Below are 13,511 nucleotides of genomic sequence, written 5' to 3'. Positions count from 1 at the left end.
AGGGTAATGGTCGAGGGGCATTTTTGTGACTGGAAGGCTGTTTCCAGTGGGGTTCCGCAGGGCTCAGTACTAGATCCACTGCATTTTGTAATATATATCAATGATTTAGACTTAAATGTAGGGGGCATGATTAAGAAGTTTGCAGATAATTCAAAAATTGATAGTGAGGAAGAAAGCTATAGACTGCAGGAAGATATCAATGGACTGGTCAGATGGGCAGAAATGTGGCAAATGGAATTCAATCCAGAGAAATGTGAGGTAATGCATTTGGGAAGGGCAAACAAGGCAAGGGAATACACAATAAATGGTGGGATACTGAGAAGTGTAGAGGAAGTGAGGGACCTTGGAGTGCATGTCCACAGATCCCTGAATGTAGCAGGACAGGTAGATAAGGTGGTTAAGAAGGCATACGGAATACTTTCCTTTATTAGCTGAGGCATAGAGTTCCTCCTTCCTCAGGTGAATGTGGAAATGAAATCCTCGAACCTTTCGCATTTATAAATCACAGAACAATACCTGGTGATTACAGATAGTCTTTCCATCTGCCTGTTGCCAAGGCAATCAAAGTGTTCAGACAGAGAGGTGTTACCTACAGGGCCACCGAATATACAAACAACCAAAAAAAAAACAGAGAGAGAGAGAGGCAGAAACATAGAAACATCCGGAAGGAATGTTTCTATGTTTCTGCCTCTCTCTGTTTATTTTTTTTTTTTTTTGGTTGTTTGTATATTCGGTGGCCCTGTAGGTAACACCTCTCTGTCTGAACACTTTGATTGCCTTGGCAACGGGCAGTTGGAAAGACTATCTGTAATCACCAGGTATTGTTCTGTGATTTATAAATGCGAAAGGTTCGAGGATTTCATTTCCACATTCACCTGAGGAAGGAGGAAGCCTCTGAAAGCTTGTGATTTTCAAATAAAATCGTTGGACTATAACTTGGTGTTGTAAAATTGTTTACAGTTGTCAACCCCAGTCCATCACTGGCATCTCCACATCGAGGCATAGAGTATAAGAGCAGGGAGGTTATGCTAGAACTATATAAAACACTAGTTAAGCCACAGCAAGAGTACTGCATTCAGTTCTGGTCACCACATTACAGGAAAGATGTGATTGCACTTGAGAGGGTACAAAGAAGATTGATGAGGATGTTGCCAGGACTGGAGTATCTTAGCTATAAGGAAAGATTGGATAGGCTGGGGTTATTTTTTTTGGAACAGAAAAGGCTGAGGGGAGATTTAACTGAGGTGTATAAAATGATGAGGGGCCTAGATAGACTGGATAGTAAGGATCTGTTTCCCTTAGCAGAGAGGTCAAAAACAAGGGGCATAGATTTAAAATAATTGGTCGAAGGATTGGAGAGGAGTTGCGGAGCAATTTTTTCACCCAGAGGGTGATGGGGTCTGGAACTCTTTGACTGAAAGGATGGTAGAGGCAGAAACCATTATCACATTTAAAAAGTACTTGGATATGCACTTGAAATGCCACAACCTACAAGGCTATGGACCAAGAGATGGAAAGTAGGATTAGGCTGGATGGCTCTTTTTCGGCCGGCACAGAAACAATAGGCCGAATGGCCTCCTTCTGTGCCATAAGTTTCTATGATTCTATGAAGAGCAGGGAGTTCTGCTATTTGGCCAAATTTCTCCCTAAACCAACACCACCAATACCAGATTATCTGGTTATTCATTCATTTGCTGTTTGTGGGACCTTTGCTGCATGCAAATTGCTGCCATGTTTATTCACATAACAACAGTGACCACACTGCAAAAGAAACGCATTGGTTGTAAAGCACTTTGGGATATGAAAAGCAATATCTAAGCTCACTGGGATGGATTTTGACATTGTGCGATAGTGTAAAGCGGGTGATAGCGAGTCGGCAGCCCGTTTTACATCTCTCCCAATTTTAATTTCCATTCAGGAGAGATGTAAAATGGGCTAGCTAATCTGGAGGCTTTTGTACATCATTTCTTCATAAATAACTGGATGAAGCTGTATAAATCAGGATACTTGTATAATCGAGAAAGACTAGGTCAGAAGTACATTCAGAACAGATGGAACACACATTGGAGTAGATCCTGACCTTGCGCGATAGTATAAAACAGGTGATAGCGAATCGGCCGCCCGTTTTACATCTTTCCCGATTTTTAATTTTCATTCAGAAGAGATGTAAAACAGGCTGCCAACTCGCTATCACCTGTTTTACACTATTGCACAAAGACAAAATCTACCCCATTGTCTTTCTGCCCTACCCCCTCCCCAAAGTGGAAAACAGAAACTGCGGATGTTTGTATGATGCATCAGAAAATTCCACATTTGGAGTTTTCAGTAACCTTCAAATTAAAAACACCATGGCTCCCCCCCCCCAACCAAAGCTAGCACCCACTGGCATTATTATAATTTGTTGACCCCTCCCTAGCCCCTGATACTCTGCTAACTGCAATTATGTCAGTGCAACGATTCTGAGGATTTTTGGGACCCATATTCTTTAACATATAATTTTCTCTGTTTTTGAGTGCGTGTCTCAAAGCTTTTCAGATTGTCCAATAGATCTTACAAAAATTACCACCGCTGTTACTAAAATCTCAAAGATGAATAGGCTACTGAAGGTTTGCCACGACCAGGCAGCACCATGCTCTCTGAACACAAGGTGACTAATTTGACTAATAGCTAGTATCTGAAACCCTGAAGGGCATTGTGAATAAGCCATCTCATTAACAGCTGGTTGGCTTTCCAGACTGCTCTACGCCAAGTCTGGAAGGCATCCAACCATTAATGAGAGAGCTGTTTCAGAGGGTGACTTGCAATGCCATGAGCCACCCCGAACTGAACTGGAATTGGGTATAAATTTATCCAATTACTTCCCCACCCCAATTATATCAGTTATATACAGAGCCTGCAGAATTAGCAGCAATTGATTTATGTCAGACAATAGATTGGTGTTAGCTGTACAGTGCACCAATATCTTTCACAAAACTTTGTCCCATGAAAATTCTGGTGGATAATCAAAAAGACACATAATTGAAGCATGCACAACAGAGGTTCCACTGCATTTGGAAAGAAAATTTGATGTTTATTTGTGATATTGCTGGGCTGTTTTAGGAGCACAGGGAACAGCTGATTTTACCTGATCTATGTTAATTAAACTTCTTATAGATTATGATAACCAGAGGCTCTCAGTGGCCAGAAAAATTACCATGAGGTGGATGGCCGTCTTTGGAGTAGGTTTTGTCAGCATCTTCCACCTAGCCATAAGAGCAGTAGAGTAATGAGAGCTGTGAAGTTGGTACATAAGTACAGACCATCAATTTGACCCTGAGATGAGCTTCCGACCACATATCCACTCCATCACCAAGATCGCTACTTCCACCTCCGTAAAATCGCCCGTCTCCGCACCTGCCTCAGCTCACCTCCTGCTGAAACCCTCATCCATGCCTTTGTTACCTCTAGATTTGACCATTACAATGCTCTCCTAGCCGGCCTCCCATCTTCCACCCTCCATAAACTTGAATTCAGCCAAAATTCTGCTGCCCATATCGTAACTCACATCAAGTCCCATTCACCCATCACCCCGTGCTCACTGACCTACATTCGCTCCCAGTATGACAACGCCTCGATTGTAAAATTCTCATCCTTGTTTTCAAATTCCTCCATGGCCTTGCCCCTCCCTATCTCTCTATCTTCCTCCAGCCCTACAACCCTCCGAGATCTCTGCGCTCCTCCAATTCTTGCCCCTTGCGCATCCCCGATTTTAATCGCTCCACCATTGGCGGCCGTGCCTTTAGCTGCCTAGGTCCTAAGCTCTGGAATTCCCTCCCTAAACTTCTCCGCCTTACTACCTTTCTCTCCTCCTTTAAGACGTTCCTTAAAACTTACTTCTTTGACCAAGCTTTTGGTCACCTGTCCTGATATCTCCTTATGTGGCTCGGTGTCAAATTTTATTTGATAATGCTCCTGTGAAGCGCGTTAGGACATTAAAGGAGCTGTATAAATGCAAGTTGTTGTTGTTGTTGTTGTTAATGCAATGTGGTATTTAAACCACCTGCAGGTAAAGAGCAATAAAAAGTTATAAATAAGAGTAATAATTAATGATGTAATTAACAGCAGGCTATATCTTTAATTTTTTTTCTTTTCAGCTATTTAAACAACAATCGCATAACGTTCCTGCCACCAGGTGTGTTTGAAGATCTCCATCAAGTCAAATGGCTGTAGGTATTTTACCTGTCTCTTTAATATAGATGAAAACTTCAAAGAGATGATTTTCCTCCCCATTTTCTCTCCCCACCTGAAGTGCACTCCACCTGACATGACATGAACACAACAAGCCCTCAGTGCAGCAGTGGTAATGACTGCCAGCTGCGGAACTTTCTGGCTGCTGTCCAAAAACAACAGACAGAAGGCCTCCAAGCCCAAATATCTTGTTGGTGCTGAAAAAGAAGTTACTTACCTCCTGCCTGGCTCCAACAATTGGCACCCAGGCTCTGCATTTCTCCTATTATAAGCAAGGCTAGGCATCGGGCGTAAGGCCCAGATCTACCTGGGATACTTTCTAATGGGCACCCATCCAACGATCCTGGAGGAAAATGAAGTGGGGCAGTCAGTTACACCCCCTCCCGCTTCATTTGGAAGAAAACCAAGGTAAAAGGGGTGAAGTACCTGATTTAACAGCTCTCTGACCCTTTATCCTCTGCTTTGCTTCTGGAAATTGAAGGTTTCCTGGATGAAAAGGAGATTGAAATCAGCCCCTTTATGTTCAAGATGGTATTTCTTTTGGAAGATGTACATTTTACTTTACAACTTCATACTTCCCTTTTTAATGAGATTGTTCAGAACTGTTTTCAGCATATTTTTGGAATTGCGTGACCAAATTTCAATGGAGTGTCAACTAGCCTCAGATAACACAAACAAAAATGCAACACCTTTCTCTACTACGATGTGGAGATGCCAGTGATGGACTGGGGTTGACAATTGTAAACAATTTTACAACACCAAGTTATAGTTGTTGGACTATAACTTGGTGTTGTAAAATTGTTTACAAATTTCTCTACTACAGGATGGATGAGCTGTTTAGAAAACCTGATACACTGAGGTTAGGTATTTGTAGGTAAATAAAATTGAAGGCAAAAGATTTTGATTCACAATGTTTATAGTCGCTGCATCAAGAAACATTTTGTTGAATGCCACTGATGGCATTGCAAACAATGCATTAAAGGGACATTTGTTTCCAAGCATTCATAATGATAACAAAAGTGAGAACCAGGCTGAACATAGAACGTTCAGAGGGGAAGTGAAAAAGGAAATAAGAGGGGCAAAGAGAGAGTATGAGAATACACTGGCGGCAAACATAAAAGGGAATCCAAAAGTCTTCTATAGGCATGTAAACAATAAATGGGTAGTAAGAGGAGAGGTGGAGCTGATCAGGGACCAAAAGGGAGATCTACTCATGGAGGCAGAGGGATGGCCGAGGTACTAAATGAGTACTTTGCATCTGTCTTTACCAAGAAAGAAGATGCTGCCAGAGTGTCAGTAAAGGAAGATATAGTTGAGATACTGGACGGGTTAAAAATTGATAAAAAGGAGGTACTAGAAAGGCTAGCTGTACTTAAAGCACATAAGTCACCCAGTCCGGATGAGATGCATCCTAGGTTGCCGAGGGAAGTAAAGGTGGAAATTGCGGAGGTGCTGGCCATAATCTTCCAAACATCCTTAGATACGGGGGTGGTGCCAGAGGACTGGAGAATTGCAAATGTTACACCCTTGTTCAAAAAAGGGTGTAAGGATAAACCCAGCAACTACATGCCAGTCAGTTTAACCTCAGTGGTGGGGAGACTTTTAGAAACAATAATCTGGGACAGAATTAGCAGTCACTTCTTCGACAAGTGTGGATTGATTAGGGAAAGCCAGCACAGATTTGTTAAAGGCAAATTGTCTTTAATTAACTTGATAGAGTTTTCTGATGAGGTAACAGAGAGGGTAGATGAGGGCAATGTGGCTGATGTGGTGTAATAGACTTTCAAAAGGCATTTGATAAAGTGCCGCATAATAGACTTGTCATCAAGATTGAAGCCCAAGGAATAAAGGGGGCAGTAGCAGCATGGATACAAAATTGCCTAAGTAACAGAAAGCAGAGAGTAGTGGTGAACGGTTGTTTTTCGGACTCGAGGGAGGTGTACAGTGGTGTTCCCCCGGGATCGGTATTAGGCCCACTGCTTTTCTTGATGTATATTAATTACTTGGACTTGGGTGTACAGGGCACAAATTCCAAATTTCAAGATGACACAAAACTTGGAAGCGTAGTGAACAGTGAGGAGCATAATGATAGAGTTCAAGAGGACATAGATAGTCTGGTGAAATGGGCAGACACGTGGCAGATGAAATTTAAAGCATAAAAATGCAAAGTGATACATTTCGGTAGGAAGAATGAGGAGAGGTAATATAAACTAGAGGGCACAATTCTAAAAGGGGTACAGGAACAGGGGGTATATGTGCACAAATCATTGAAGGTGGCAGGGCAGGTTGAGAAAGTGGTTAAGAAAGCATATGGGATCCTGAGCTTTATAAATAGAGGCATAGAGTACAAAAGCATGGAAGTCATGATGAACCTTTATAAATCACTGGTTTGACCACAACTGGAGTATTGTGTCCAGTTGGGCACCGCACTTTAGGAAAGATGTGAAGGCCTTAGACAAAGTACAGAAAAGATTTACTAGAATGATTCCAGGGATGAGGGACTTTAGTTACGTGGATAGACTGGAGAAGCTGGGGTTGTTTTCCTTGGAACAGAGAAGATTGAGAGGAGATTTGATAGAGGTATTTAAAATCAGATTCAGCAACAAAGTTGAACAGAGGAAATTTAAATCAACATTAAATATGAGCTTGGAAAATGCTTTTTCCAGTCAGAAGAGCAGGAAAGAGATCAGGCTGCAAGAGCCCAGATTTAAGAGTATGCATCTTGATTGTCATTTTGCTGTCATCAGTGATACTGACTAAATTTAGGTAAATGGACAGTTGTTTCCAGAATGCATGATTGAACATAAGAAATAGGTTAAGGAATAGGCCATACGGACCCTCGAGCCTGCAATAGGATCATGGCCAATCTTCTACCTCAATTCCACTTTCCTGCCCTATCCCCATATCCTTTGATTCCCTTTGAGTCCAAAAATCTATCAATCTCAGCCTTGAATATACTCAATGACCAAGCATCCACAGCCCTCTGGGGTAGAGAATTCCAAAGTTTCATAACCCTCTGAGTGAAGAAATTTTTCCTCATCTCGGTCCTAAATGGCCGACTTCTTATCTTTAGACAATATCCCCTAGTTCTAGACTCTCCAGCCAGGGGAAACAGCCTCACAGCATCTACCTTGTCAAGCCCTCTAAGAATTTTATACATTTCAATGAGATCACCTCTCATTCTTCTAAACTACAGAGAATATAGGCCCATTTTACTCAATCTCTCCTCACAGGACAAAACTTTCATTCCAGGAATCAATCTAGTGAACCTTTGTTGTACTCCCTCTAAGGCAAGTACATCCTTCCTTAGGCAAGGAGACCAAAACTGTACACAGTACTCCAGATGTGGTCTCACCAGAGCCCTATATAATTGCAGCAAGACCTCCTTACTCTTATACTCCAATCCACTTGCAATAAAGGCCAACATACCATTTGCCTTCCTAATTGCTTGCTGCACCTGCATGTTAACTTTCTGTGATTCATGTACAAGGACACCCAAATCCTTCTGAATACCAACATTTCTTAGTTTCTCACCTTTTAAAAAAATATTCTGCTTTTCTATTCTTCCAAAGTGGGTAATTTCCCATTTCCCCACATCATACTCCATCTGCCACCTTCTCACCCACTCACTTAACCTGTCTATATCCCTTTGCAGATTCTTTGTGTCCTCCTCACAGCTTACTTTCCCACCTAGCTTTGTATCATCAGCAAACTTGGTCGCCTCATCTAAGTCATTAATATAGATTGTAAACAGCTGAGACCCAAGCACTGATCCTTGCGGCACCCCACTAGTTACAAACTGCCAACCCGAAAATGACCCATTTATTCCTACTCTCTGTTTTCTGTCCGTTAACCAATCCTCGATCCATGCTAATATATTACCCCCAATCCCATGAGCCCTAATCTTGTGTAATAACCTCTTGTGTGGCACCTTATCGAATGCCTTTTGGAAATCCAAATATACTACATCCACTGGTTCCCTCTTATCTACCTGCTAGTTACACGCTCAAAAAACTTTAATAGATTTGCCAATCATGATTTCCCTTTCATAAAACCGTGTTGACTCTGCCTAATCATATTATGATTTTCTAAGTGCCTTGTAACTATGTCCTTAATAATAGATTCTAGCATTCCTACTACTGATGTCAGGCTAACTAGCCTATAGTTCCCTGTTTTCTCTCTCCCTCCTTTCTTGAATAGCGGTGTCACATTTGCTACTTTCCAATCCAAGGGGACTGTTCTAGAATCAAGGGAATTCTGGAAGATCAAAACCAATGCATCCACTATTTCTGCAGCCACCTCTTTTAAAACCCTAGGGTGTAGCCCATCAGGTCCAGGGAATTTATTGGCTTTTAGTCCCATTAATTTCTCCAATACTTTTTCTGATTGGTTCCTGATAAATATGGACCTGGTGTGCCAGGAGTGTAGGCTGAGTATATAAAAAGTCATAAATCTTTTCCAATTTTGTTGAAATGCGGCTGAATTTGAGAGGAAAAGGAGAGAGGATAGAGGAGCTGTGACATCCCTGTTAGTATGTTTAATGCTCAGAATTCCCACATGAAGTATTTTAAGTGCTGGTTCCTATGCTGTCATCTAAAGAATTTACCTGTCTATCCCACTCACGTTATTTCAGATTCCTGGTTCTGTTCTTAATCAAATCTAGTTCCCAAGTATATTTTTTTCTCTAATGTCCCCATGGTTGTACAGAAGTAACCTTTATCCAATTCATTCTTTCAGGATTCTTGAAAACAATAAAATCCAAAAGATTTCCTCCAAAACCTTCGTGGGACTTAAGTCAGTCGTTCTGCTGTAAGTTCATACCTGTTCAGCGTCAAGCAATTGAAATAAAAATCCAGCTTTTACTGGTGTGAACTGTTTGTTGATGGCTCTATTTTTGTAGGGTGCTGCTGAACAATTCCTTCCATCAGCTGCCTGATAAACCCATCTGCCAAGAGATGCCCAAATTAAACTGGCTGTAAGTACCTCAGTATTAACTCAGAACTGCATTTAAGTTTCAATCGATTTAGTGACTGTGTATAACTGTCAGTTAAAAGAGGCCAGAGAAAATCAAAATAGAAAGTGACAGATGCCTCATTTAAATAAACTTCAATTGGACATATTTCCTCAATTCAGTCTTGGTAGCAAAATCATGAACACATTCTTTACACCAACATTCTAGACTACTCTTGAAATCGCAACTAGAAGACTTCTTCCCCCTTTGTCTTGTTTACAAATCTTTCCAAGGTGACGAAGAATACACCATGTGTATTTCAGACATAAATGATACTGGACATGATGGGCCGGAGTTTCCTGGAGTGGGGCATCTCATGGCATGTCCAGTTAATTAGACTTTTTCCCTCACCCTTCAGTTCAAACACTTCTTGTCTTGTAACTCGCTAGAAGTACAAGCTGATAATGGCACATTGAGGGCAAAGGGGCATCTGGGACCTTGGTGAACGATGGGACCAACATTGTATCTCCTTAACCAATGAGATTTAAGGATTGAGAAATAAACAGAGGAAGGGCTGAGAATGAGGGTGAATTGGAGTAGGTGAATTCAATGGCAAATCAGGTACAGGAAGAGAAATAAAGAGAGGGAAAGAAAGATTGGATTAAGAGAGAGAGATAAGAGACAGAAAGGAAAAGTAAGATAAAAAAATTAAATTTAAATTTTGACCTTTTTAAAATCTCCAAAATTCACGACTTGAAGGAATGAGACTCCACACTTTTAATTGTTCACTTTCTGGGCCAGAGAGGTTGATTGGCAGTCATTAACAATTATCACGTCGATAAAAGGGGACTTACGCTATTAATTGCTAGACTTAACTTACTGTAGCACGTTTAATGGGCATTAATGTGAAAATGCAGCATCTTCATGAAACTCACGGGAAGGTTAAGTGCGAGATGCCATTTTTGTGAAGTTAACAGCGGAGCGGTGCAAATGTCCAGCAACTTGTAGCGATTCGCAATTCACAGGGTATCTCTTCCTCACCACAAGTTGCTGGCCTATTTGCACATTAATAACGGCTTACGTCGTTCACATGCCATTATTTTTTCAGCAAATTCTGGCCCATAAGATATTTTTCAATAAACTATGAATATAAGGGCTGACTTCTTCATGGTCTAATAACATTTTTAGTAAAAGAACATCCATAAAATCAAAGTTGACCAATATTTCAGATTTTGGAGAACATTCCTATGTACAAGGGGGTTAAATTCGATAACCCCCGAATCCGGGCGCTGGGGTCGTGGTGCGTGATTAACCCGCGCCCGGTCGTTGAGATGCACGCAGCACATGAGATTCGTGCTGCCTGGTCATTTACCTGATATATGCGAGCAGCCAGGCCTAGCTGAGAAAGAGAGCGGAGTGTCAGGGAGAGAGGCGAGAAAACACCTAAAGTGACGTCAGCACAACGTAATGTGCTGATTGTGAGTAGCTGGTGAGTGTTTTTGTCCAGATCAGGGACAAGTCTTAAGTTTATTTCTGGCAAGTTTAGTTAGTAGTCTAATAAATAGAGGCATGGCAGGGCACCTCAGACCCATGGAATGCACATCCTGTGCAATGTGCGAACTCCAGGATGCTGCCCGTGTCCTGGACAATCACATGAGCAGGAAGTGTCATCAGCTGGAGGAGCTTGAGCTCCGGGTTTCAGAGCTTGAGCAGCAGCTGGCATCACTGCAGCGCATCCATAAAGCTGAAAGCTTTGTGGACAGCACGTTTCAGGAGGTGGTCACTCCACAGCTTAAAAGTGTGCAGGCAGAGAGGGAATGGGTGACCGCCAGACGGACAAAGGGGACCAAGCAGGAGTCCCCTGAGTGCATCTCGCTGTCTACCTGAATACTGGTGAGGGCGATGGTTCCTCTGGGGAGTGTAGCCAGAGCCAAGTCCACAGCACCATGGGTGGCTCAGCTGTACAGAGAGGGGAGGAGAAAGGTCAGGAAAGCAATAGTGATAGGGGATTCAATAGTTGGGGGAGCAGACAGGCGTTTCTGCGGCCACAGACGTGATTTCAGGATGGTACATTGCCTACCTGGTGCCAGGGTCAAGAATGTCACTGAGCAGCTGCAAAATATTCTGAGGGGGGAGGGTGAACAGCCAGAGGTCATGGTCCATATCGGTACCAATGACATAGGTAGAAAGGGGGATGAGGGTCCTGCAGACAGATTTTAAAGAACTAGGAAGAAAAGCAGGACCTCAAAGGTAGTAATCTCCAGATTACTCCCGGTGCCATGCGCTACTGAGAATAGCAATAGGAGGATAGAGCAGATGAATGAGTGGCTGGAAAGCTGAAGTAGGAGGGAGGAATTTAGATTCTTGGGCATCGGGACTGGTTCTGGGGGAGGTGGGATCTGTACAAGCCGGACCAGGACCGGGACCAATATCCTCACGAGGAGATTTGCTAGTGCTGTTGGGGAGGATTTAAACTTGCTTGGCCGGGGGGATGGGAACCTGAGCGTAGATTCAGAAGGCAGAGTCGCAGAGCTGTAAATGGAAGGCAGAAATTTAGTGAGCGTGTTTGGAAGGCAGAGGAAAGAAAGGTAGAATAATAGACAACAAAGGAGTTTGGCAGTGCTTAATGGTATCTACTTCAATGCAAGGAGTCTAGTGAATAAAGCAGATGAGCTGAGGGCACAGATAGACACGTGGAAATATGATATCATAGCTAGTACAGAAACATGGCTTAAAGAGGGGCAGAAATGGCAGCTCAACATTCCTGGTTACAGGGTGTTCAGACGAGATAGAGGGGGGGAAAAAAAGGAGGGGGGGTGGCAATATTGGTTAAAGAAACAATTACAGCTGTGAGGAGAGATGATGGGCTCTATTTTAGCACCCGCTATTGGGTGCGTTCCTGGCGGGGGGGCTCCAAAAATCGGGGAATCCCGGAGCGGGTCCGGAGCCAGGGTCCAACCCGCCCACTTCCGGGTTCCCCACTGACGCGCCGGCGTGCACGCGCAGCCCCCGCAGGTGGGAATCCCGTAGGCAATTAAAGCCAGCGGGATGCCACTTGAAAGTATTTATGTTGCTTGTTCAGGTCGTTTACAGACCTAATTGAGCTGTTTTATTAGGAGGGGTGGGATTTTACACTGAACTGAGACTGTTTCCCATACTGGGGGAAACACTCCCAGTTCAAACGGAGGTGTTGCAGCCAGCAGCCTGTGGCAGCTGCAAAGATGCATCCGACAGGTGGTGGGGGGGAGACCCTTCACCATCGCAGGAGGCCACTCCGTCACATTGGACAAAGGTTGGCCTCCACCACCCTCCTCCTAACAAGAAAATTCACCGACCTGGAACCGCAACCCCGGTGTGAGGACACACTTGCGGACCCCCTCAGACCTACACCTTCCAGATGGGGGCTGCCGTAGTTGCAGTCATGACCTCCTCGGAGGACGAACAGCATCACCAGTCTCATGAGCCTCGCCGCCCGCCCCTGACACGAGGAGCTCCACAACAGAGTGCTGTGACACATCCACCTGCACAGCAGGAGGGAGGGCAACCGCAGAGAGAGATGCGTCGCAGGAGGCACTACCCTCACCACAGGGTCTACAGACCGAGGCTCAACTTCCTGGACCTCTCTGAGGAGCAGTGCATACGGAGGCTCAGAGCCAGTCGGCAGGTAGTCGCGAACATCTGCAGCCTCCTTAATGACGGGCTGCTCCTGGATGGACCAAGCAGCATTTTCTTACCTGTCGCCATCAAGGTCACCACTGCCCTCAACTTCTTCGTCTCCGGATCCTTCCAGGGTGCCACCGGGGACATCATCGGGGTCTGTCAGTCGTCTGCACACAAGTGCATAAGGCAGGTTACCGATGGGTTGTTCCACATGGCCTCGCACTACATCAACTTCGCCATGGATGACCGCAGCCAGATGGAGAGGGCGGTTGGATTCCATGCTGTGGCTGGTTTCCCACGGGTGCAGGGTGTAATCGATTGCACCCACATAGCAATACGGGCACATCCACATGAGCCAGGACTGTTCATCAACAGGAAGGGGTATCACTCCATCAACACTCAGCTCATCTGTGACCACCGCAAGAGATTCCTACACGTGTGCGCCAGATACCCTGGCAGCTGCCACGATGCCTTCGTCCTCAGGGAGTCCACCGTGCTGCCCCTCTTCCACTCACCCAACACCGGCAACGGCTGGCTCCTCGGTGACAAGGGATATCTCCTGCACACGTGGCTTATGACACCTCTGAGGAACCCCACCACCAAGCCACAGCGTCGATATAATGACAGCCACATCGCTACCAGGTCTACAATTGAGCAGGCTATAGGGCTGCTC

General features: G+C 44.2%; 1 protein-coding gene across 1 annotated transcript in view; it reads left to right on the top strand.

Moving 5' to 3' along the window:
- Nucleotides 1-13,511, top strand: part of rxfp1 (relaxin family peptide receptor 1) — a 200,509-nt gene that overhangs the window by 125,812 nt on the left and 61,186 nt on the right. Inside the window, exons 7-9 of the mRNA XM_067969164.1 lie at nucleotides 4,134-4,205; nucleotides 8,965-9,036; nucleotides 9,128-9,202. Of these exons, the coding sequence (XP_067825265.1) occupies nucleotides 4,134-4,205; nucleotides 8,965-9,036; nucleotides 9,128-9,202 (219 nt within the window). The remainder of the gene's footprint in view (nucleotides 1-4,133; nucleotides 4,206-8,964; nucleotides 9,037-9,127; nucleotides 9,203-13,511) is intronic.

This window comes from Heptranchias perlo, chromosome 1 (genome assembly GCF_035084215.1).
Source record: "Heptranchias perlo isolate sHepPer1 chromosome 1, sHepPer1.hap1, whole genome shotgun sequence".
In the NCBI taxonomy this organism is placed as follows: Eukaryota; Metazoa; Chordata; class Chondrichthyes; order Hexanchiformes; family Hexanchidae; genus Heptranchias; species Heptranchias perlo.
The sequence above is the reverse complement of the archived record's forward strand: the minus strand, read 5'-3'. Positions and strand labels throughout refer to the sequence as shown.